This window comes from Acanthaster planci, linkage group LG17, assembly GCF_054643075.1.
Source record: "Acanthaster planci isolate LZ-2023a linkage group LG17, COTS_SCS, whole genome shotgun sequence".
Taxonomy (NCBI): domain Eukaryota; kingdom Metazoa; phylum Echinodermata; class Asteroidea; order Valvatida; family Acanthasteridae; genus Acanthaster; species Acanthaster planci.
Window position 1 is genome coordinate 3,660,663 of NC_141793.1, and position 24,802 is coordinate 3,685,464.

The window sequence follows — 24,802 nt, forward strand, 5'->3', positions numbered from 1 at the left end:
GTGAGTGTGCGCATAAGTGACTCACCTGCTGAAGATTCTGCACCTTCTTGGCGTAGCCGGCAACTTCGGTGTCGCCCTGCACTTTCCAGATCTTCCTCTCGGCAAAGATGTACTCGGCCATGCCCTTCCATTCTAATTGGTCCAGGAAAGCTTCCGTCAGAGGGGCCGCGACAATGACGTCCAGCTGACCGCTGTAAAACAGAATCTGTGTGGCAAATTGTGAAAAAAGATATTTGGTTAATTCAGTGTCCCAGAACATACCTCGACAGTAGCAAAGGGGCCTTTGAAAATGTACGAAAAGGCATACCAGTGTTAAACTGATATTCCACAAATTTGCATACTGTTCCTTATTTGCATGTAATGAATATTGATGATGTGCGTACAGAGTGCTTATGGGTAATTTTGTTTCGAAATATTCCATCCTAAGGTTTAAGTATAAGGTCCGAACGCTTAATTTAACAAGAGCTCAGTAGCTCAGGAGGGTAGTTCCTGGGATTCTGATCCAGGGGTTCCTGGATCAAATCCCAGGGGTGGCCCTGGTGGAAAAAGGATTTTTTTACTTTTTTCGCTCTATATTATAAGTTTTCTGACGAAAAAGAGCATGGGTGGGGATTGAACCCAGGACCCGATGAGTAGAAGTCCCATGCCTAAGCCTCTACCCAATCAGGGTTTTCTTGTTTGAAAGAAGGATTTTCGCACTTATAAACATTAGATTTGGAGATAGTCTCTGGAGAGAGCTGAATATTTCAGGGGTAAGGCAAGGGCCTTTGGAGTGGAGTTGGGTTGGTAGCAAGGGGTATACATGTACCTTGGCAGGAAGGCAAGCTTGAGGGTTACTACAGTGTAAACTTGCCAGTAAGCCAACTGACTGATAAACATCTACCAAGAGTCTACCATGTCTTAAGTGAGAGTGAACCCTGAATATTCAGCTGTACAGTGATCTCCAGACTTGTTTGTGTTTTCAAGGCATTTCTTCCAAGTGCTTCCAAGACTATTAACTTCTTTGCATTGTTTAGTTTGGGCTAACAGGTTTGCCTTCAAAGACCAGCACACAAGAACAAGATGGTTACAATGCCAACATGTATAAGTTGCCGTGCAATGGTATAGGAATTTATTTGAAAAGGTAGGTACCATACGAAATTTACATGTACATCTACATGAGCGTGCTAAATATAAACACATGTATAAATGCATTATGAGCTGTTACTATTATTTACATACATACACTGCCTCTGCAAATTGAGCAAATAAAAGAGACACTCTCTGTAACCTGGCCCCTGCACCCACTTATAAACACACTTTGCTAAACATTATTTAAAATTTCCTGTTTTTTTACTGGCATTCAATGTCAGCTTAGTTTTCAGGTTGTCTCAGAATAAAAATGTAGGCGTACTTCTTTAGTTAATTTAAATACAATGCGTATTGTAAAAAGTTGAAGATCACAATATCTGGCCCTTGTTTTAAGCTACGTGTTAATTAAGCAATCTATTAATACATTTTCCCTTCTCTAAATTTGTTGCACTAAGATGCAGTCTTGGATAAATCCTTCAAGTTACAATGCACATTCCATAATGGCGAATAATTACAAACTCTGGCTGTAATCCTGAGCGAATAGTTAGGAATAAGTTGTATTTTGCACCCAAAGGGTCTTTAGGTCAAAGTTTGGTTTTTATTTCAAATTTGCTAGCTCAACATCTTGATTTACAGTTTGCTGTTTATATCTTTACTTTTATTTTCCAGGCAACAAAGTACCCTCTAACCTTAGTTTGTGGATGAGTCCATTCAATCAATTTTCCAAGAAGTTTACACAAGAGACAAAGACGTTTTTTACCAAATTCTGTTTCTACTTCATATAGATCTTAACACTGCAGATGGCAAAACTGGTTCCAGCACTAAGTTGTCATTGCTATAGAGGTCAAAAAACTCACTTATTCCTAAGACACTGTCGGAATTGTAAGATTTCGTAAAAAGGGTAGCTCAAATCAAGCTTTAGACGAGATTACTGTTTTTGTTGTAAATAGCTGGGTGTAGGAATAAACTTGATATTTATGCATAGTTACTGTAAATTGTGAACTAGGTTTAAAAAAAATGTAACTAAGTCCTTTGGCTCTTATTGTGGTGCTTACTGTGGCTTTCTTCCTAGAATAACATCACCGTTTTCCTCATGAATACTAGAATACTCACTGGTATAAATCCATAAGGGACCAAAATTTTTACATACAGCTAATTGAAAAACAGGTGAATTTTCAAGGGTTTGATTAAAAACAATTGCATTATACATAGTACAGGCAACACCAACCTTGCGAACAACACTGCCTGTTGAAATCAGTAATCAATCAACCGAAAACAGGTCAATCTGGTTACACAAATCACTTCATGCAACAGTACATGTGCAAGACATTGGGGATGTGATGAAAGGAATGTTTTGCCCTGATGTACTGACTGACACATGAGTAAAAATCTTGACTGATTGTGTCTGTTAGCAATTGGAAGGCATATGACAGCATAGGTGACAAAGTAAAGTATGCAATCTTAAATCAAAAACTGACAAAGCAGACGACTGAAAAAAAATTGCTCAGCAGAAAAAAATCCACATACCATGCTCATGAAATTTGACATGTACTCATGCCAAAGAACCCACACTCATACTCCAAAAAGCCTACGCTCAAACTTGTACTCATAAAAAGTGGTACTCATAAAATTGGAATGAAAGAAAATGCTTGCAAGCAAACAAATCTGTACATCTCAAGCAAACAAATTTGCATGCTCATCCAAAAAAAGCCTTATGTTCCGATATTTCTTCATGGCATAGTACTCGTACCAGTACTAAAAGGAAAAATCCTTAAGAGTTGTCACAACGTAAATGAAACCGTACTCTCATGAAGAAAGTGCTCATACTTGTCCTTACAAGATGACAAAATGGCTGGGCCTTGTGATGATCAAGGCAAAGTGCCATCCTGCACCTGTGGAAATGTGCCAAATAATGCAGCAGCAGCCTGTCAACCTTAAAAAGCTCCTTACACTTGTCATCAAGAACTTGTAAATGGCACTTGGGGAAATGTACTCAAACTCGAAACTCACAAGAAAGACTCGCATTAATGCTCCTGGCAAAATACTCGGACAGCATGCGAAAATGAACTGGACTACTTCTCTACCGGCTACCAACCTGGTAGTTTTGGTCAGCGAGAAAGGCCACCTCTGCCTCCACCGACTGCATGAAATCTTCCCGGAGGTAGTCAGAGACCTTATCCCCGTTGTGGAAGGTCAGGTTGCCCACGTGGATGGCCTTCCTGACCTCTGGTAGGGCCAGGTAATTATTGAAGTAGCTCTGGTCAACAGGGGTCTGGGGAAGTGGGAACCAAATTCATCGGTTTAATCATGATTAGAGTTGTAAATGGACATTCCACGACCATCAAGCTTCCTGGGGTAAACCGGTTGGGTTTGAATCTGGTGAAGCACAGTAAATGACTGTTGATGAAATTTTCTTTCGGGAACGTGTAAGCTGAAAGACATTTTGATACTCACGTTGGTTCTCATGTAGTTGTAGTAGTCGGTGCAGCCGGTAATGTTCCGGAAGAGGCTGTCTGTGTCGCTGTTTATTAGCAAGTCAATCGCCTGAGAACGCAGATCAAGTTTGCAACATTCAGCGATAAATTTCACAATGTAAAGACCTGCATGCAAATGCATTCCAAGCGAATACAGGAAATACCGACAAACAACAATAACAAACTCTGGTCCATACAAAAAAGGCAACTCTTTCTTGTCCTTTCGTGGAAGCGAACCCCCCCCCAAATTTCCAGCTTGGATGGTTGAAAGGGGAGGGGAATAGATATTTAACATGGCAGTCAGTAGTTCTGCTTTGAACAAATGACAGGCATGACATTTGACCTTAAGGGAAAAATAGGAAAAAACTACAGGAATAAGGTGCAAAATGTTGAAAACCGAGGAAAAAAATAGTAAATGACAGGAAACAAAAACCCTGGGTCCTGTTAAAAATATATTATGCCTGACAGGTTCTACTTTATTTCTCCTTCACTTTTTTACCGATTTTTTCCTTTACTGGATTTGGGGGAGGGGGCATCTGTGATTTTAACCAGCCCTTAGAGGAAAGAAGAATGTTCAATTACATGGGCTGCGCCTTCCCAGTCTTTGGCATTAATCAGTAGGACAATTTCGGCTGTGGCCTTGTCTATAATCTCCTTCTGAAGGAAGTCGGCCTGCCCCGTCTGCAGCATGAAAGCACCATAGCCTGGAATCAGCTGCGGACACAAAGGAGACGTGGGAATGAATGACGGAATGCAATGACACAGGCTATGGAAGTCTGCCTGACATGTCCCATCCACGGCACAGCCTTGAACAGGCTCTACACACACACGAAAACATGGACATGAATGAGGGAGTAAAATGGCACAGGCTATGGAAATCTGCTTGCCCCATCCATAGCATATAGCCTTGAACGTGTCATGGTTGATAAATAAAACACGTGAAGCAGAGAGCAGAAGTGTACAGGCTATGGAAGTCGATCTCTCTGTCCACATGCAACGCCCCGTACGAAATTATTGGCTAAACATTTTAATAGGTATGAAGAGTTTGCACAAAATGCTTTCCAAATGAACCATAAATTCCCATCCCTCAGACAGAAACCAACTTCGCGACTTACTTTGACTGGGGCAGTGAATCCATCTCCTATGGCCATTCCTTTAAAATTAATCTTGATCTTGGCTTCCGGGTTTTCCACGTGGATCACGTAGCTGAGAGCAGGTACGTACTTGCCAGCATAGGACTTGGGGGGCAGCACAAAAAGGTCAAAGGTTAACACCAAAAGAGCCCCCCCGTTTGACCTCATTACTGAGGAGGAACCTGGTTCAAAGATCACACACTGTAAGTTGGTGGTTGGGATTCGTAGCTTCATAGGGTTAGGGGTTTGAAACCAGCTGGTGGCAGCATGCTGTGACCTTGGGCCAGTCGCTGTACCCCTATGTGCCCCTTTAAATGTACCTAGAGGTAAATTACCTGCGAGGGCAGCTATAGTACTAGTTATTACATTTAGCCGTTAGTGCCTGATGTGGCAGCACCAGGCCAGTCGAATTCCCGAGATATTAATGATAATATATTGGCACCTATGAATGAGAGATACTCTTGGACACTGTGCACCTTATAAATGCTTTGCTATTATTTTTATTATTATCAGAGTGCAGATGGCACTGAAAATTAGTACAGGTGCGTATGAACCTGCAATATAAGGCCATGTCCGAATCACTTTGCTGTGGCTTGAAATTGAACACAACTCTATGGGAACTGGCTGCGGCCACTGCCATAGACTCGTGCATAATTTCCAGCCATAGCCAAGTGATTCAGACATGGCCTTATAGGGTCTACATAGTTTCCCAGCATTCTTTTCAGTGAGTAATTTGGCTAATCTGCATTTGTAAGTTTGATGTCTTGACATTCCTACATGTACCCCTCTCAGACTTCAAATCCTGACCCACAAAAATGGGCCTCATCAGCTTGGATAGTAACCACATTATGTACACACATACCTCTTACTGAGTTGTGGGGACACAACACCTGTTGAAATGCAGGTGTTGTGGGGACGATTACAGAAAATGGGGACAAAGTTTGTCCCAACAACTCAGTCCCGACTCTCTAAACAAAAGCACTTGATGTACCCTTAATATGGTGAAGGCCTAACCGGCGTACACATGCCACGCATACAGATCTCAATTGCTGTATGTGATCTGTATACTCACCTCACCCGTTGCAAAGAAAGCACTTTTCTGATACTGGGGAAACAGCTCAAAAAACTGGACCAAGGCACTGAAAAAAAAAAGAAAATTGCCAAGTTTGAAGAATTCCATTTCACTAGGAAATATTAATTTTGAGAGGCTGTCCACTGAGAAAGCACATGTATTCACAACAAAACTAAATCAAATCAACAGTATTTGGAAAAACCCAGTGAATTGAGCTTGTGTGTAAGTTAATTAAACTAGATATAACCCTGTTGGACATTAATTCTGAACACAAAAAAACTGGTTTTCTTCAGGAACCATATATTTCTAAAGACCTGTAAATTTCTGTCTGTGAAATCTGACAGCAACTCAGTTTAATAAACAAAGGAAACACGGCAGAAGAACAGAGGAATTGGCTACGTTTTTGAGAATGGCACCCTACTCTACAAGTGAGAGACATCGCTCCTCAACCAACTTTTCTCTGCAATTCAATCAATCCACTCTTCAACTTCAAATTATTGGCAGAAAGCTGAAATTAACACAAAAAAAGTGCTGACCTGTTTATGGCAAACAGTACCACTACATAAAGTAAGATGGCTATGACATTCATCCTACCATGCACAACCAAATGATCCTACCTGTACAGGTTGTGTTCCCCTGTGGTACCAGTGCATGGTCCTACCTGGACAGGTTGTGTTCCCCTGTGGTACCAGTGCATGGTCCTACTTGGACAGGTTGTGTTCCCCTGTGGTACCAGTGCATGGTCCTACCTGGACAGGTTGTGTTCCCCTGTGGTACCAGTGCATGGTCCTACCTGGACAGGTTGTGTTCCCCTGTGGTACCAGTGCATGGTCCTACTTGGACAGGTTGTGTTCCCCTGTGGGTACCAGTGCATGGTCCTACTTGGACAGGTTGTGTTCCCCTGTGGGTACCAGTGCATGGTCCTACTTGGACAGGTTGTGTTCCCCTGTGGGTACCAGTGCATGGTCCTACTTGGACAGGTTGTGTTCCCCTGTGGTACCAGTGCATGGTCCTACCTGGACAGGTTGTGTTCCCCTGTGGTACCAGTGCATGGTCCTACCTGGACAGGTTGTGTTCCCCTGTGGTACCAGTGCATGGTCCTACCTGTACAGGTCCTTGGCCACCGCTGTCTCATTTCTTGCATAGCCCTGGTCATTCTTGGTAAAGCTAAACCCTGTACCAACCTACAGGTGCAGCAAAGAACAAGTAAGACAATGTCAGTTACCTGGTACAATACACAAAATAGCATTAATGAAAGACACATGAGTTGTTGTTAGACTTACTGGATTGTCTATGTAGAGCATTGAATACTTGGTAGTCCAGGAATACTTCCGCGGCAACACTAACAACGGTCCAGATACAAAAAGAAAAATCACAGGTTTTGGAAACAGTTTGCTATTAAACTACCAGTGACTGGTACCAGTGAAAAAACCACCAGATGGGATTCGCAGTCCAGAATTTCATTTTAAACTGGGCTTTAGGTTCTAGTACCGGTATATCAGTACTCCATATTTTGCACCTGGAAGCTGCTGTATCTGGGGCAGTCAGAGGCAACTTAAACTTCATAGATGAATAAACAATTAGTGATGTTAAGCAAGTACGACAAGGGTAAGGAAAAAAAATCAATTTCCGTCTTAAAGACAGGCACTTGCTCAGTTGAATGTTTATGCCATGACATCAGTTGGAAGGACCATATGGACCATCTCAAACATTTTAAACTTCACTCGTAAACATTTTCAGGTACAATTGGGAAGGATTAAAGGGGTGGGGCTTTGTTTTTGGGGGGATGGAGGAGCTATAATGCCAATTTCAGAACTGATCACACTTCATTATCAATTAAAAAAAATTTAAGCCGTGACAAGTATTGCCCTCTCTACTCTGAGGTCTTGAGTTTTTTAAACCTTGGGTACAGAGATACATGTACGTACATTTTAAGTCCTTTGTCACTGAAAACGGGCCATGCTCCACAAACAGGCCAAACAGGGATGTGCCTCCTGGGCCTCCTTGTAACCATAGCAACACTGGAGCATGCTCCGGATTTAACTGCAGAGGAGAAGGGTGACAGAAAAACAACATGTAAATGGATGTACAATGACTGTACCTCACCCTGTTACCATGGTGATAATGTCACAGTGGATAGGGTTGCACGCGTGAAAGCAATAGCGAACAGTGGATTAATTGTCTCCAGAAAATGTGACAGAAGTTTTCACTGATAAAAGACCAAACCTAACGTACAGAATCTAGACAATGTCATTCCTGTGGTAGCACTTAAGACATGATTTAAGAGTCACAGTCACAACACCCTATTCACCCCTTGGTATTATTCTAGCTGAAAGTCTTAACCTCCGAAGAAAGCATGATATACCAGCCAACCTTTGATATACCTGAGTCCCCTGTATGAATGGCCCAAAAGTCACAAATAATTAATACATGTGCGGTAGTTCTTACTTACATTGGCCTCCGATTTTTCCACACTCCAGGCAGCAGCCGTGGAGCAATTTTTGCTACCAAAAGGGGGCTGTGCACAGTGGTCAAGCCCATGCCAAATTCAACAATCTGTCCACCTCCATAAACTGCTGGCACTCTGTGCCTCTGTTTGAAACCTTGGAGAATCAGCATGTAGATGTAAACTCCAACTGGAGGTCAGCCGTAGCTGTGTACACAAATGACCTGATGCAGCTTACATGACTTCCAGCATGAAGTGGTTTATGACAAGTCTGAGAGCTTTGCACGAGCCTCGCACAAATAAGATTGGCTTTTCACTCCAACTGTCAGATATTTCAACATTCACCTCAACTATCACACTCCTCGCCCTAACCTAATCTTCCCTAAGAAAGCTCTTTGAATCCTCTCAAAATCTTCCCATGCACTAAAACCATTAAAACAACACCCTGGTGAAGTAATCAAGACCGAGCTGAACAGCTTGAACCAGGTACATTTTGGGAAAAATAAAAATTGAATGCATTTTTTCAAATTGGCTTTTTTTCACTTCTTTTATCTTTTTTTAGTCCTTTAATCTCAGAGTGGGTTCCTGTTACAAGTACCCACGTACAGCCTACCTGTTTTGTTGTACAGGGTACGTGGTTCCCAAATACATGTACATTGTACCACCCCAAAAGCAAACCCAAAATGTAAACCTGTGGAGTTTTACAGTGTCTCGGATGAACACTGTATATACAGTGTTATGAATATACCTGTCCGTCGGTGTAAAGACAAGTTGATGTACTTTCATGAAACGCAAAAAACTGGATCAGGCATAATTGCCAATAAAGGAAAGTGCTTGCCAGAGTAACCTTTTGTCCCCAATGCATTATGGAACTGAATGGGTGCTTTAAAGAACACAATAGATGAGGCCGCACTCATGTTTGACATTTTAAATATTGAAACAGATACATTTACCTCCATTTTTTAAGGGGAATTAAGTGCGTGCGTCACAAACTGTGTGAAAAAAAATTATTCAGAGCAAACTAATGATTTAGTTTTGATACTGATAACAATGTAAGCAGACACCGTGCATATCCCAAGCTCAGTTAGTTCTCGAAAGCAGACTGGGTGATACAGAGACAAACTGAAATTCACCAGAGTCATGATATTTGCCCTGACAGTGATCATTCTGGTTGTTGTAGCAGTGGGCATGGACACCTGCCCTTCATCAATTACTGTACAGGCACCTTGTCCCCCATCATGGCAGTCATGGCGACACTCTTGTTATCGATTCACTGATAAGCCAGCTAACTGGTATCAGTCCAAGTTGGCTTGTCAGACCATGGGAGGCAAGATGGCTGTTCCATATTCACAGGAGGAAAACGAGTTCATGATGCAGATGGCCCAAAGGCAGAATATTGGCCGCCTCTGGCTTGGATGCGGTGACCAAGAAACAGAAGGGAACTGGGTGTGCGAAGGACAAGGGGCAGGTGAGCCATTCTTCAACTGGACACTCGGAGAGCCAAATGATTCTGGTAATGAAGACTGTATTGAAATATTCTCACGATATTACAGAGGTGGTTGTATAAATGACAATGACTGTGGCACCTTACTCCGAGCTATCTGTGTACAAAGACAGCCTAGTTGCATCCATCGTTCAACTCAACCTGCATGTGGTTATCAACCACAGCAAGCCTGTCACTACTGCTTTGCCACAGATGCAAACGGACGGCTTCTCAACTCCTGCCTTCTCGATCATGTAATCAGAGAGTTTGTTACCCAGAGTAACCTCAGTTGCGCCTCGGCCTGCATTGTGGAGCCTGCGTGTCACTCCTTTGACATCAAGCACAATGACCAAGGACAGACAATCTGTCAATTAAACAATGCAACTCGCTGTGAAGACCCAGATAGTTTTCAAGACATTGGTTCTCTATGCGTCTATGCCCAAGAGTGTGTCAACTAGCCGAGAACAAACAGGCAAGATTTTCTTAATCTTCGTGTGCAAAACCTAAATTACATTCTGACCCATTACAGTTTCAAAACTGGGGGAAAAATCTAATATCCTAAAGAAACATAAATTAACCAAAAATCCATTGTAAAAAGTCCATTATTCCAGCATATTAGTCACTCATAATATGAAATGCAACCTGTTCTTTGTGCCAGATTTGGCTTGAAGAACAAGACAAACCATGACAATGAATGAAAATATTCTGTAATCATTTGGCAACATGCACCGTTCATGTAAATTGGTAATTCTTTTCCTTCAATCTAAAACAACTGAACATGCTGAAACACAGAAAGGTACATGTACATCTTGTCTGTGCCTTTGGCTGTTGTGATCCAAGAGTGGTATACCTCACTTGTTTGTTCATCACATCTGTTGTTCGGATGGCGCCATGTCTAGCCTACCAGTATGCTGAGTTGTAACTCAGCCAATTAGTCTTCTATTCAACCTGTCTAGATAATGGCAAACCCCAAAGAAAAAGTGTCACAGTCTGTTGTGGTGCCAAATTGTCTCAACCCATGATTGCTTGCGCTACTGGTATGCATTATATATTTTGTTTCCTTCGTTTTTCTCAAATTTCTGGGGAATGCGGTGGCATATTTAATGGAGAGTGTCTTCCCCCCTCACCCTTTTGCTGGATCCCTGATACAGAATAATCCAACGAAACGACCCACATACACACAAGTAACAAATCCAATGCCATTCTCAAACTTGAGATGAATGTGCATTCACAACAATCACTTGATGGAAGATAAATATTTGCAACTACGGTGCAGCTAAGTAATGGTTTCAAGTTCTGCTGGCTGGACAGGTATGTACATGTTATCCCATCAGGATAGTCCTCTGGCTGACAGGAATGGCTGAGACCTTAGTCTGTAGAAAATTTATCGTTGATTTTTTTTTCATGATGTGCTTTTTAAAAGAGTCCTAATGTAAAACTTTGGAATATTGGTCAAGCCTGTTTCCATAAAGGCCCAAAATACTTTACTAAGTCTTTTGCTAACGAATTGGTACTTTTTATATACTTGGAGATTTGAGAAGATATTGCACAATCCTAATAATAGCACAAATAATTCTGTTAATGGAGTCAAATTGCTGGTATCTGTTATATGCAAGCTCAGATGTCACAATCATTTCAGTATACTACAATGAAAAAGGACAGAAGATGCAGGCTCTTTCTAGAACTGAATGAAGAGCTGGCCCTGGTTGGACTATGTACCACTTCTTGTCAATCGAGTAGTAATCAGAGAGCTTTAAAGTGCCGACAGACTTGAGCATCTGGAATTTCACCATGTATGTGAAATGGTAAGCAATGTTACCAGAGAAGAGGACGTACCGTACATGTAATAATTGCAAGTAATAAGTAAGGGCCACCCAAGGTCTTGTTTTGTGTAACAGTACCATAACTGCTTTCCACTGATATATGAGAACTGCAAATTACCCTAACAAAATCTCAAATGAGATTGACACTTAACTTCACTGATGCCATTAAAGCATGTCAAGTTTTAATAACAATTGGGCATGAGACTCCCCTACTCTGCAAGTTGTGAGAGGGTCTAAAAAGTCAAGTGTATGCATTTGAAAATTCACCATACTGCATGCATACATGTACATGTACTCTGATGACGTACTGTAAATTTCCCTCAAAACTGTACCCGGAAATCTCCTAAATTAATGTCTACTGCTTTCCACTAAACTCAATCTCAACCAAACTGGGACACTCTGCTTGATGTACAGCTCAGTAATTTCCATCATTGTGCAGTGCTACACATATCCAAACATTGCCTGGGCTTTCTCTGCCAATTTCAACACACTTGCGAATTTGTGCAGAATTAAAACTTTGCTCATGCTTGGATTTGAATTATTTTTTAAATCACTGAATCACATTCAGTTTTGTATTCTACAAACACACTGGTTTGGTTTGGTCATTCAATTTTATATGCTAGTATTTGAGAGTTCATTTTCACCATCTGTAAAATTAATTTATGAAGGGTGTAAGTAAAAATTCAGTGTCGTCAGAGCACACACCCTTTTAATTTCTGCAAGGTTTTCTTTTGTTCACAGTCAATTTACATGTATTTGAAACATTTTGCTCTCAATAAGCCTTTTGCGAGTTAACTTTGACCCAAATCTGGTACACTGAGTTCTTTAAACTCACGTAAACGTAACAACTATGATATACCTCATGATTTTGGGCAAGCTTTTGCTTGGTAACATAAGAGGGACGCCTTGCAACAGTACACTCTTCTCAATGGATAAGAAGGGTACAAAGGAACCAGTCCATTCCAGAGATGGTGGTTGCTATGCAAAAGTTTGCCCCGAATCACGAGGTATAGCAACAGTGTCTTTTATAGTCTTGGGAATTCAAATCATTATGTTTGTGTGCAATTAGATAACTCAGTGTACCAGATCTTATTCAAATTTATCGCGATTCTTAGCCAATCGGAGTGCTCCATCCAATTTTGGTAGCAAGCCCCATTTGTTGTGCACACAAATGACTTATTCAGATGTTATACATGTATGGCCCATCTGATAAGGGCTTGACATGTTCACAATAGATGATACTCGGGAGTGCTCCATTTTGTGCAGCACACTGAGGCTCATGGGTAATTTAGCAAGTCTCATAAATGTACAGTTAGAAGAGGCATTCGATGTACCTACATGTATACGACCTTACTCTAATTGCCGGATTAGCCTGAAAGGCTCCCACGTGACAGACTACTGGCCAATTGGAATGGCTGAGCTGTCTACCAGGCAGTTTAATAGGCACAGACAAAACCTAATTGGCCTACATGTAATGAACTGGTAACGGCCACGGATACAGTTTGTAAGCCTTAATGTCTCAGCCATTTCCGTGACTTATGGAATTCCATAAATGAAAACAATGTGAAATGCAGTATCCTTCCAGATACTGAATGGCTTGGCTTTGCATTACATCTACCCTATCAATCATTCTGGCCCTCTGGTTTGCAACTGTATGATTAAGATACGGTTAAAGCACTGGATGCTATATGTGGTTACTAAGCCTACACATTTCTGTACGGTTCACCTTTACTTTTGTGGGGTGTTACTGGGAGGATAGGCCAAATTGTGTGGACTGGCTGAATGTGTTTCCACAGACAATTAATGACGACCATTGTTCTCAGAGGACCACAATCTCACACCAAACTTCTTTGCTAACTTAATACACCTCTGGCTTCAACTGTAACCATGAAAAAAATCTACAGAGTTATCGCTGCTGTGATACTGAGTTCTGTGGTGACTGTAGTAATGGGCACAAACACCTGCTCCTCATCAGCCATTGCAGCTTGCCCACCGTCATGGCAACCATGGGGGAATTCTTGCTATCGATTCACTGATGAGAAGGCTGACTGGAATCAGTCCAAGTTGGCTTGTCAGACCATGGGAGGCAAGATGGCCGTTCCATATTCTCGGGAGGAAAATGAGTACATGATAAAGATGGCCCAAAGGGGAAATATCTCCCGTTTCTGGATTGGATGCACCTACACTGAAGGAGGAACCTGGGTGTGTGAAGGACAAGGGGCAAGTGAGCCATTCTTTGACTGGATGCCAAACCAACCAAACAAGAACCACAAAAACATATGTGTTATTGCTAATACCACCTACAAAGGAACAGGAAACCAGAATGACATTCGATGTTGCTGGAAGAAAAGAGCTTTATGTACCTTTCCTTTAAGCACTCAAGCCCATCACTACTGCTTTGCTACAGACAACAGTAGACAGCTTCTCAAGAACTCCTGCCTCCTCAATCACGTCATCAGAGAGTTTATGACTAGGAGCAACCTGAAGTGTGCGTCAGCTTGCATCAAGGAGCCCGTATGTCGCTCCTTCAACATCAGGCACAATGACCCGGGACACAAAGTCTGTCAACTCAACAATGCAACTCGCCGGGACGACCCAGCTCAGTTTCAAGATGTGGCTTCTTTCTGCCTCTACGCCCACCAGTGTGGAAACTAGTCAAGAAGAAAAACAGGCAAGATTTCCTCCATTATTTCCAGTTCAAAACTCAAAATAATCCTTCCGAACCTAGCATTCTAAGTAACCATGGTTCAGTTTATGTTAAACTTTCTCCCAGGTGACTTACATGTGTGACTATGTAGATCCTGCTGGAGCAGGGTGTGGGAAGGCAACGGCAGTATAAGGGAGGGAGGGGAGAGGTAACGGCAGTATAAGGGAGGGAGGGGAGAGGCAACGGCAGTATAAGGGAGGGAGGGGAGAGGCAACGGCAGTATAAGGGAGGGAGGGGAGAGGCAACGGCAGTATAAGGGAGGGAGGGGAGAGGTAACGGCAGTATAAGGGAGGGAGGGGAGAGGTAACGGCAGTATAAGGGAGGGTGGGGAGAGGCAATGGCAGTATAAGGGAGGGTGGGGAGAGGCAACGGCAGTATAAGGGAGGGAGGGGAGAGGTAACGGCAGTATAAGGGAGGGAGGGGAGAGGCAATGGCAGTATAAGGGAGGGTGGGGAGAGGCAACGGCAGTATAAGGGAGGGAGGGGAGAGGCAACGGCAGTATAAGGGAGGGAGGGGAGAGGTAACGGCAGTATAAGGGAGGGAGGGGAGAGGCAATGGCAGTATAAGGGAGGGAGGGGAGAGGTAACGGCAGTATAAGGGTCTCTGTTTTTTTAGGGGTTTCAAAGTGTGACACACAGGCCAAAATTTGAACACTTCTTTTGTGCCCATAGTTAGCTGCTTTGCATTTCATAACACATGATGATTACACAAAGTTTGTGTGTAGCCGAAAAGTGGAAACACTTAAAACACATAGTTTGCCCAAGACTTTTGTGCTCACCTGTTACCCATAACATGGGACACAAATGCTACTTGTAACAATTAGTGTGGTAGTACTCTTATTCCTCAAGTACCATTTTCAGAGTCCCGTGAAGTACTCGTACTTGAAGAAACGTACTCGGGCTGCAAAATACTCAGAAGCAAACTATACCCGAGCATCAAGGTACTCTATTATCAGTACTCGAATAAAAGATCCTTTAACTTACCACGGCCATTGAAATATGATACCAAAAAAATCGACCCTCGCAAACCAATGGTCGGTACAGTCTGACAAACAGAGCCTAATACTAGAATGTGGAACATTTACATATAATGGTACAACATCTGTAGGCTTACTAGCCAAGCACATTTGCAAAACGCTGGGTTATTGGGCATTCCTTGTCTTGGTTTTAAGACCTTCCTGATTATTCCACAACACAAACCATCATAAGACGAATCACTATCATGGGAAGTGGCTGGCATGCCTGAAAAGAGGGGGTTGTCACATTGAATTGCATTATACACTGCACACTGCATTGACAGATCGAAGTACCACGAAAGGCACCTTGAACCCAAAACTAGGGTGTAAGATGGTCTCTTGATTATCTTGGGTGTTGCTAGTCTGGTACCAATACCTGGAAAATTCGGATGACGCATCTGGCGTATAGAAAAACACAGGCATCAGAATAAGAACCCAGCAAGCAGACTTCACCATGCACGTTGTGCGTGCAGTATGAATATGTGTTGTTTACCGACGGCGAGTATATGCCAAGTACGCGTGCATGTACATTTTCACGTACTGTAAATGTACATTGCCACGTGTAAGCCCACGTTGCCCACTGCTCCTTCCCTAATGTTGACTTTCGGCTTTTGAATCTTTGAATTCGAAACTGCTGGTGACATACAAGTACATACAATGTAGCTATTATACAATCACGTCATCTGTATTGACATTAGTAAAGTTTGGTCTCAAAGACAGAGAGTACAAAATGGAATTAAACGCCACGGCACAGCTTGCCTTTGTTAAACAAACTAGAAGTACTCGTATGTACAAGTACTTGTACCTGAAAACCAGTACTTGTGCTGAGCTAGCAAAGTACTCGGACTTTCATGTACTTGGAAATCTAAGTACTCGGCAGTACTCTGTACTCGAGATAAAATTACTCGACTACAACACTGGTGACAATGCACAACCGTGAATGAAGTACTCAAAATGGCCTAATTTCTGGTTGATTCCATCTTTTCTGCTGAAGTTGCACGAAAAACTTCCCTGAAGAGGGAATGAGTTTTGATTTGTCACCACGCATACCTCATCCCATGGGGGGGACCCACTGCATACATGTCATTTATTTGCCTGTGCGCAAGCACTCTGCCACTTCCTTTGTAAATGATCTGCAATTCTTGCCAGTGCCGGTCTGTCTCCCAGCATCCCATGTGACCAGCAGCCAGCCACTATGAGGCATGGTTGAGCTATGGGATTTTTTTTCAATGCCGCTGGTGCTGTGCAAACTTTGCTGATGCCCAGCTGCTGACTGGCTGTCGCACTGTCATTAAAATTGATTGGATATATATTTTGCATCAACACGACTAATTGAACTGGTAATGGCCATAGATGCAAACCAGCAGTAATAAACAAGACTCAAGTGTTTTACTTGATTCCATAATGAGGACGACAAGAAATGTAGCCTGGTTCCGGAATATGGATAGTTTGGTTTTTCATTAAATACGCACACACGTCAAGCACTCGGTTCCTTTTGCCCATGGATTCGTTTCCTACATGTAATGAACTATAATGATTAATTTTCAGCTGCTGGTAATTGTTGAGCAGTTTGCATCTTTGGGAAGTTTGTGGAACAAAAAGGCCCAGTAATGTGGTTCAGCTGCAAGGGTAAAGTAAGTAATAACTAAGCATGGCTGTGTTTCCACATGAAATTACTCTGAGGACTAAAAAAACGGTTGTACTCAACATAAACAAAAATATTCACAAGCTTAGCATTGCTACTCTCAGCCAACCCGTTGCTTGACACAAGATGAGATTCTACCCAGTCACAGCTGTTTTCAGGCCGATGAGCTTCTTGGGTCCTATAATAGTAGGCGCAGACATGTGCCCTTCACCAGTCATTGTATCTTGCCCATTTTCATGGCATTGATGGGGACACTCTTGCTATCACTTCACTGGCGAGCCAGCAGACTGGAATGAGTCCAAGTTGGCTTGTCCGTGGAGGAAGGACAAGGCTCCCTCCATGGCTTCTCAGAGCATGGGAGGCAAGATACTGTTCCACAGTCACAGGAGGAGAATGAGTTCATAATGAAGATGGCCCAAAGGGAGAATATCACCCGTTTCTGGGTTGGACGCAGTGAAGGAGAAGGGATCTGGGTGGGTGTGGCAAAAGAAACAATGCTGTGCTTCCGTGAGGTCCTTCTTACAGCAGAATGGGAGTCTGTGGTAGGAAACAACAAACTTTGTGCATCCGTCAGTTTAAGTGCATAATCCCATCACTACTGCTTCGCCACAGACACCAACGGACGGCTTGTCAACTCTCGCCTTGTCAATCATGTCATCAGAGAGTTTGTTACCAAAAGTAACCTCAGCTGCACCTCATCAGCCTGCATGTCACTCCATCAACATTAAACACACTGAACAAGGACAGAAAATCAGATAACTAGATGAGACTTGCCATGACAACTGGGACAAATTTCAAGATGTCAGTTCTTTCTGCACGTACGCCCATGAATGTATCAACCAGCCAAGAACAAACACGCAAGACTTCCCCCATCATTTCCATTTTCAACCACAATAATCCAAACACTGACTCCATTATATTTAGGTTAGAGCAACTGGATTTCCTCTCTTGAACCATTTGATCTAACACAGAACACTAACGAGGACCAAATTTCAAACCAATCAGAAATGCAATTTTATACAATGGGGGGGAGAATTTTTCCGCACGTTGTTATAAAGAAATGGTAAATACATGTAATGTACATATGAAACTCTACTTTGGCTTTAAAACAAAGAAAATCAAAATTGTAAAAAACAGTGCTCCGACGGAAGAAGACAAGTGAGCTCAACTGGACAATAAAAATCCCTGCAAAAACCTGCAAAATATCAGAAACATAAAAATGCTGCATGCAAAACTCTGATTAAAGTATGAAAAGATGAAGATAAAAAGGTGTGTACTCAGCTTCAGTCCTGAACAGTCTTAAAAGATCAGGGGAAATTATTGTGATAAAATAAACATGAATGTTACTACTTTCTTTTCAATGTCTGCAAGACTTCAAGCGGCACGCTCATAAGAAATGTTGCAAATCTTTTGTCCGGGACATATGCAAACTACTGCACTGAATGTACATAAAATAAAAGTAACTTCTCCAGGGCTCCTATTTGGTATTTAGTTTTTCTCTGATCTTTCATTGTTTGCTATGAAATCCCTTTCTGGCATTGCAACTCACTCTGAGACCCTGCTGCTTACTGCAAGTGAAAAATTCTGTGCTTACGGCAAGCGTAATTCACGGGTTAGCGAGGAATTTTGGCTTGTGCGCATGCATATACATCCCGTAACTAAGGATTCTGTGCTTAAAGAATTGTTCTGCTTGCGCGGTTAGTGCAGATCATAAGCGCGGAATTCTGCTGTAAGCAGCGCCATGAAATTTGGGCCCTGAACACGCACTAAATAAATACTTCCCTGGCCGTTTAACACTGCTGATGAGATGAATACAAACCGTCACACCTGAATAATCCGTGGATTTTGATTGATGCAAGCAAACTATCCATTTCCTGTATATTGCTTTCAATATGCATTGTGTTTTTGAGCAATGAATTATGGTAGTGTCATCGGCAGTGGGACTGTACTTTTTATATACGGGGAAAACTGCTTAATTAACTCCCCACTCTATGAATGCAAGGCTCATTTTGGCTGAGAGTTTCTGATGCTAGACAGTGCATGGAGAGAGAGAGTCGAATCTCCTTCCTTACAATAAGTTATCAGTGTCTAGCATTCACACTGAGCGACTGCTGCAGCATTGGAGTCCAGCAACAATATTCCTTGGCCTTCTACCATTGAGCTGCACCAAAAACAGTTTAAGATTATTATTTCAGCAGGCTTGGTGGTCTGAGTGTCAGCCTTGTCCTCATCTGCAAGCGAGCATCTATTTTGTGGATACAGGCTGGGCACTTCTGTGAATGTCTCTGGTCCAGTCAGAAGTCCATGCACATACTCAGGCTGCATCTGAATCTGTTGACTAGAGCTAGGTCTAAGTCTTCGCTCCATTGGAAATGCGTGGAGACGCATAGACAATAGACCTAGCCTTAGCTCTGGAAGCTCGTTTCGGACACGGCCATATAATCAGTCCACACTCGGCACTACTCATATAAATACATTTCCCAATCAGTAACTACCAGTGACTGGCACAAGATGTGCTTGCTCATAGTTCTTCTGAGCTCTGTGGTGACTGGAGTGGTGGGCAAAGACACCTGTCCCTCCTCAGCTACTGCTTCTTGCCCACTGTCATGGCATTCTTGGAGGCACTCATGCTATCGCCCCACTGATGAGTCTGCTGACTGGGATCAGTCCAAGTTGGCTTGTCAGGCCATGGGAGGCAAGATGGCTGTTCCATATTCACTCGAGGAAAATGAGTTTATGATAAGGATAGCTCAAAGGGAGAATATTAAGGACTTCTGGATTGGATGCAATGATCGAGAAAGAGAAGGAACCTGGGCATGTGAAGGACAAGGTGACAGTGAGCCATTTTTCAACTGGATACCTGGTCAACCAAACAACTGGCGAAAAAACCAACACTGTGCTATAATAAAATCCGAAGGTGGGATGGTGTGGGACGGTGAATGTGACAAGAGACTACAAACTCTGTGTAATCGTTCTCCAAGAAGTGGTCACTACTGCTTTGCAACAGGCACCAGAGGAGAGCTTCCCAACTCCTGCCTTCTTGATCACGTCATCAGAGAGTTTGTTACCAAGAGTAAGTACCCATACCTTGGATGCGCCTTCTTGTGCATGAAGGAGCCAATGTGTCGCTCCTTCAACATCAAGCAAAACAAACTGGGACTTAAAATGTGTCAACTTAATGATGCAACATCCTGTGGCAACATGGATAATTTTCAAGAAGTCGATTCTCTCTGCATCCACGCCCAAGAGTGCATCGCCTAGTCACGGCAACCAGGCAAGACTTCCTTCACTACTTTTTAATTCCTCTCTGAAAACGTTCTGTCCAATACGGGCGATTCACAATAGTGCGCCCCCAAGAGTCTGCAACACATTGGTCAATCACAACGCGTGAACCTTGTCGACCCTTTCCAAATGCACACTGGGTCCACAGATTTCGCGCATTGTGATTGCCACCGCATTGCAGACTCTTGGTGGCGCACTATTGTGAAACGCCTGTATTGCTAACCCAATTATTTCTAGGCTAAAGCAAGGCAGTTTTCTCCAACGCTTCCTGTTTATAACACACTGTCCACAGACTGCATCAAATTCCAAAAGAGACAGGGGGAACCGCTTCCTGAATTTCAATCAGAAAAGTTAAGAGAGGTTCTAATTCCCTCCTACTGAAAACAGGTTCCAAGATTTTCAGAAAAATGACTAAACTGAAATTATTTCTGTAATTTATTCCTGACGACAGAAAACATCCAAAAATTTGGTGTCTTGAAACGACTGCAAACACTTTTCTTGGCTTAAATTTTACAAGTGCTTTGCTGATAACTCTCTCTTTTATCATTAAAATTATTAAAGTTTATTTCTGGTAATGATGCCAAGAATTCCTAAAAAATGCCCTGGATACTGTTGCTCGCAAGCCCGAAGAAATCTGTAGAGAGGAGACAATGAGAAGCAGTAACAGTTGTAGAGGAATATTCTGGGTAAAACCCATGAAATCAGGTAAGGACTGAAAACCCAATCCACATGTGGATTCAAACCCGCACTGCAGAGATGGAAGGCGAGGAAAGAACCACCACACCTACTTGACTCCAAAAACTTATCGCATCCAAGCTCATAATGATCCACCCAAACACAAACTCTAATCATTCCTAGGTTAAAGCCTCATAGTTTATACAGCACTGATTGCTTCAAAATTCAACATTACACAATTCTGAGTCAACATTAGGGAGAGGTTTTTCTGTTTAGAAAGAATTGTATACAGATTCCATAAAAACTGTAAATAGCCTCACAGGTGTTAGGAAAGAGTTCTCACAAAAATGTTCACGTGGACCCCTGGACTGGCCAACTCAACAGCGGACACAAAACCATGCATAACAATGCATAAATTTGATTTGACCTCTTCAAGAGGCTTGGTTGACAGAAAACAGGTGCAAGGAAGGGAATGAAGGCACCTTAAAAAAGTTGAAGAGGGGCAATAACTTTTACACTGTGCGACTTCTTGTTCAGTTGTATCGGAGGAAGAAGATGTGCAGGTCGCTTTGAAAACGTTTGTCTCCCTTCATCTTCAGTCAGCCTTTCACAAGGTGCTATCTCTTGGGTGTCCGCTCCAAGTGGAAAAAAAAGAGGGCATTTTTTGGGGTACTCAACGCATAGGCGCGCCATGAGGCGCGCAAGTATATGCACGTTTCACACAGAGCACGCTGGGTATGCGTAACTAATTTATTCCGGCATGTGTGGTCATTGCGCACACGCAGAATGCCTGCAAGAACCCGCTTGTAACCACCTGTCTTTCTTTCGCCGATTGGGGGTGCACTTCAGCTCAGGGTGGATAGAGGAGTTTCCACCAGACTGTACAATTCATAGGGTAAATATCTTACAGACTGTGCAAGGAAAACTTGTCACATTCCTAAACCCTTCTTTTCCTTTATCATCTGTCAGAATCCAACATGTGCTGTGCCATTGTTTAAAAACCCTCCTCAGCAAAGATGCGTTCTTGACACAGTAGTCCAATCAGTCATGTGACATTATGATATGTGATGGTTACAGCAAAAGAAGGGTTACTCCATAAGATTTGTATTACTAAATGAGGCCCAGCTGCATGCAGTGCTTTTGGACGGGACTGTGCCATTTTGTGTTGGTGTTGAATTGTGGAGGGCTTCGACAGCTGAATCTTTAATTTGTTTCTGATGTTCATTTGTCAAAAACAAATTCAATTCAATGAGATCCCTTCTTGGAAATGCTTGAAAAACTCCTTTTTTGACCTAACCATGCACAAGATAAATTCTTTCTTTGACAGGTAAGGGCGCTTGTGAAATGAAGATAAACTTTGAAAGTTGACTAATCCTTGGATTGGGATTGCCTGGGAACTGTACATTCAAATGTACTGGAGCAGAAAACACACTCCCTGTGTAAAAGCCATCAATGTCAGTGTACACGCACCTGTATGTTTACATTAAGTATTGATTGTGTGCTTTTTATGGAATTAAGTTTGGTACGTACATCAACTAATGAAATGAATAAATAATTTGTGTTGGCTGCAAAATGTCCATTAACATGCAAATGTACTGGGGCCTTGACGGACAAAATGCATTATCCGAATAAAACCACACATTATGGATTACATTTGGATATATATACATGTACTGAGTGCTTTTCATTACACATGTCATAGTAACAATATATGGGGCTGTGCAACCCCCCAAAAATGGTTTGATAAACTCCCCACACAGCAGGTGCAGGCTCATTTCTACCGAGAGTTGTGATGCGAAACATTCTGTATGTTGACAGAGACAGCCTCATTTGTTCCTTGCATCAAGTTATCAGTGTCTACAGTGCATACACTGAATGACTGATGCAGCCTTGAACTACCTCCGTCGCACTCCTTGCGCTCTAACAGTCTCGCTGCTGGGTATCTTGTTGCATCCTGACAGTTGGACATGATTCCAGCAGGCTTGGTAGTCTGAGCATCATTCGTTGCTCAACACTGCCTGTGGATCATCTGCAAGTTAGCACCTGCCGTATTACTTGTAACAGATTTGGTACATCTACTTCTGTGAATGTCTCTGGTCTAGTCGGAATTCAAGAGAGCCTTAGGCGGTGACGAGTCATGCACGCTCAGCGCCAATCAAATTTCTACTTTTCCCACTCAAATTGTCGGTGACTGACACAAGATGTGCTTGTTCCAAGTTCTTCTGCTTCTGAGTTCCACAGTCCCTGCATTAGTGGGCACTTGTCCATCAGCCGTTATATATTGCCCACCGCCATGGCAGTTATGGGGACGCTCTTGCTATCGGTTCACGGATGAGCTTGCTGACTGGAATACGTCCCAGTCGGCTTGCCAGACCATGGGAGGCAAGATGGGTGTTCCATATTCAATGGAAGAGAACGAGTTCATGATAAAGATGGCCCAAAAAGAGAAAATCACCAAGTTCTGGATTGGATGCACTGACATTAAAAGAGAAGGAACCTGGGTGTGTGAAGGACAAGGGGCAGGTGAGCCATTCTTCAAATGGATGCCAAACCAACCAAGCAACTTCCATGGGAATCAACACTGCGCTAATTCAAATACAACATACAGAGGAGAAGGAAACCTCAAGGACCTTGCATGTGACAGGAAGAGTCGAGCCATATGTACCCTTCAGTACCCTTGCAGTCCTCTTTACACCCAAGTCCGTCACTACTGCTTTGCCACAGACACCAACGGACACCTTCTCAACTCCTGCCTTCTCAATCACGTCATCAGAGAGTTTGTTACCAAGAGCAACCCCAGCTGCACTTCAGCCTGCATCGTGGAGCCTGCGTGTCGCTCCTTCAACATCAAGCGCAATCACCGAGGACAAAAAATCTGCCAGCTCAACAATGCAACACGCTGGGATGACCAGGCAGAGTTTCGGGATATTGGTTCCTTCTCCATCTACGCCCACGAGTGCGTTGACTAATCAAGATCAAACAGGTAAGATAATTTTTCATTGGTGCCCGTCCATCCCAACAAGCCATGTAGTTTACTATTTGAACCCCTCCAATCACGTAAAACTAATAAATAGTAATTTATTCATTTATAAAGCGCAAATTTCATAAAAATATGTTCAAATGCGCTGTACATTAAAAATAATTTAATTATTTAAATTTAAAACAGTACTTTTAAACACTAATTATTAAAACAGTAATTAAAAACACTAGATACACCGAAACCAAACGATCATATTGAACATATTGAATTTGACAGCAAACAAAGAGCGTATAAAGCATTGATTGCATCAAATTCAATGTGACACAAATTTGACTCAATAAATATAGGTAGGAATTTTTTTTTTTCAATTTACATAAATTTCCTAAAACTGTAAATACATGCAAACCTACAGACCACTGTTGTGAAAGACCTCTCACAAACGCGTTCAGGTGGACAAATGAACAATAAAAGCTCAACACCTGAACACAGAAAGGACTTGGGAAACTGAGAACAATCTTATTGACAATGAACATTAATGCAAACCGTGCTACAACACAAATCTTACTCAATGCTTCAATTCTTCCCGGTCTTTTTGCAGTCTGTCCCCTTCCAACATCTGCTTCTCAAATGTTTTGCAAGATTCAGCCCAGCCACATACAATGATTTCACAAGGGGCGTTGATGTGTCCATTGTCTGTGCTGACTGGCTAGCAGTACAGTGTATCACTCGGGGAACTTTCTGACAAACTGCTAAACAGACAAGTTGGCATGGAATTTTATGTTGTACATGTGTATGTAAACTTGTCAATCAACTTTGTCCCAGAGGAGGATCAAACAGAGGAACATAATAAGTAAGGGCCATGAAAGGCCTTTGCTCATGTAAAAGAACTGCAAGTAAAATGTAAAGCTTCTCTTTCGGATGACAATGACATTTCAGTAGAACGCAAGCTAAGACTTCAAGAATCATCTGTCTGCATTATGCATACACATACACAGA

General features: G+C 42.4%; 2 protein-coding genes across 3 annotated transcripts in view; one reads left to right on the plus strand and one right to left on the minus strand.

Annotated features, from left to right (window-relative positions):
- Positions 1 to 24,802, minus strand: part of LOC110979336 (putative serine carboxypeptidase CPVL) — a 62,904-nt gene that overhangs the window by 1,959 nt on the left and 36,143 nt on the right. For both annotated transcript variants that reach the window (XM_022235044.2, XM_022235043.2), the window contains exons 5-13: positions 7,679 to 7,793; positions 7,034 to 7,092; positions 6,855 to 6,934; positions 5,751 to 5,817; positions 4,661 to 4,783; positions 4,128 to 4,259; positions 3,526 to 3,615; positions 3,167 to 3,343; positions 26 to 205 (exon numbers count right to left, since the gene is read on the minus strand). In XM_022235044.2, coding sequence (XP_022090736.2) covers positions 26 to 205; positions 3,167 to 3,343; positions 3,526 to 3,615; positions 4,128 to 4,259; positions 4,661 to 4,783; positions 5,751 to 5,817; positions 6,855 to 6,934; positions 7,034 to 7,092; positions 7,679 to 7,793 — 1,023 coding nt within the window. The remainder of the gene's footprint in view (positions 1 to 25; positions 206 to 3,166; positions 3,344 to 3,525; positions 3,616 to 4,127; positions 4,260 to 4,660; positions 4,784 to 5,750; positions 5,818 to 6,854; positions 6,935 to 7,033; positions 7,093 to 7,678; positions 7,794 to 24,802) is intronic.
- On the plus strand, positions 9,151 to 10,367 carry LOC110979338 (CD209 antigen-like). The gene has a single exon (XM_022235048.2). The coding sequence runs from the start codon at positions 9,337 to 9,339 to the stop codon at positions 10,135 to 10,137; it is 801 nt and encodes a 266-aa protein (XP_022090740.2). The 5' UTR covers positions 9,151 to 9,336; the 3' UTR covers positions 10,138 to 10,367.

Coding starts and splice junctions, on each gene's coding strand:
- LOC110979338 (XM_022235048.2), top strand. CDS start 9,337: ATGATATTTGCCCTGACAGTGATCATTCTGGTTGTTGTAGCAGTGGGC.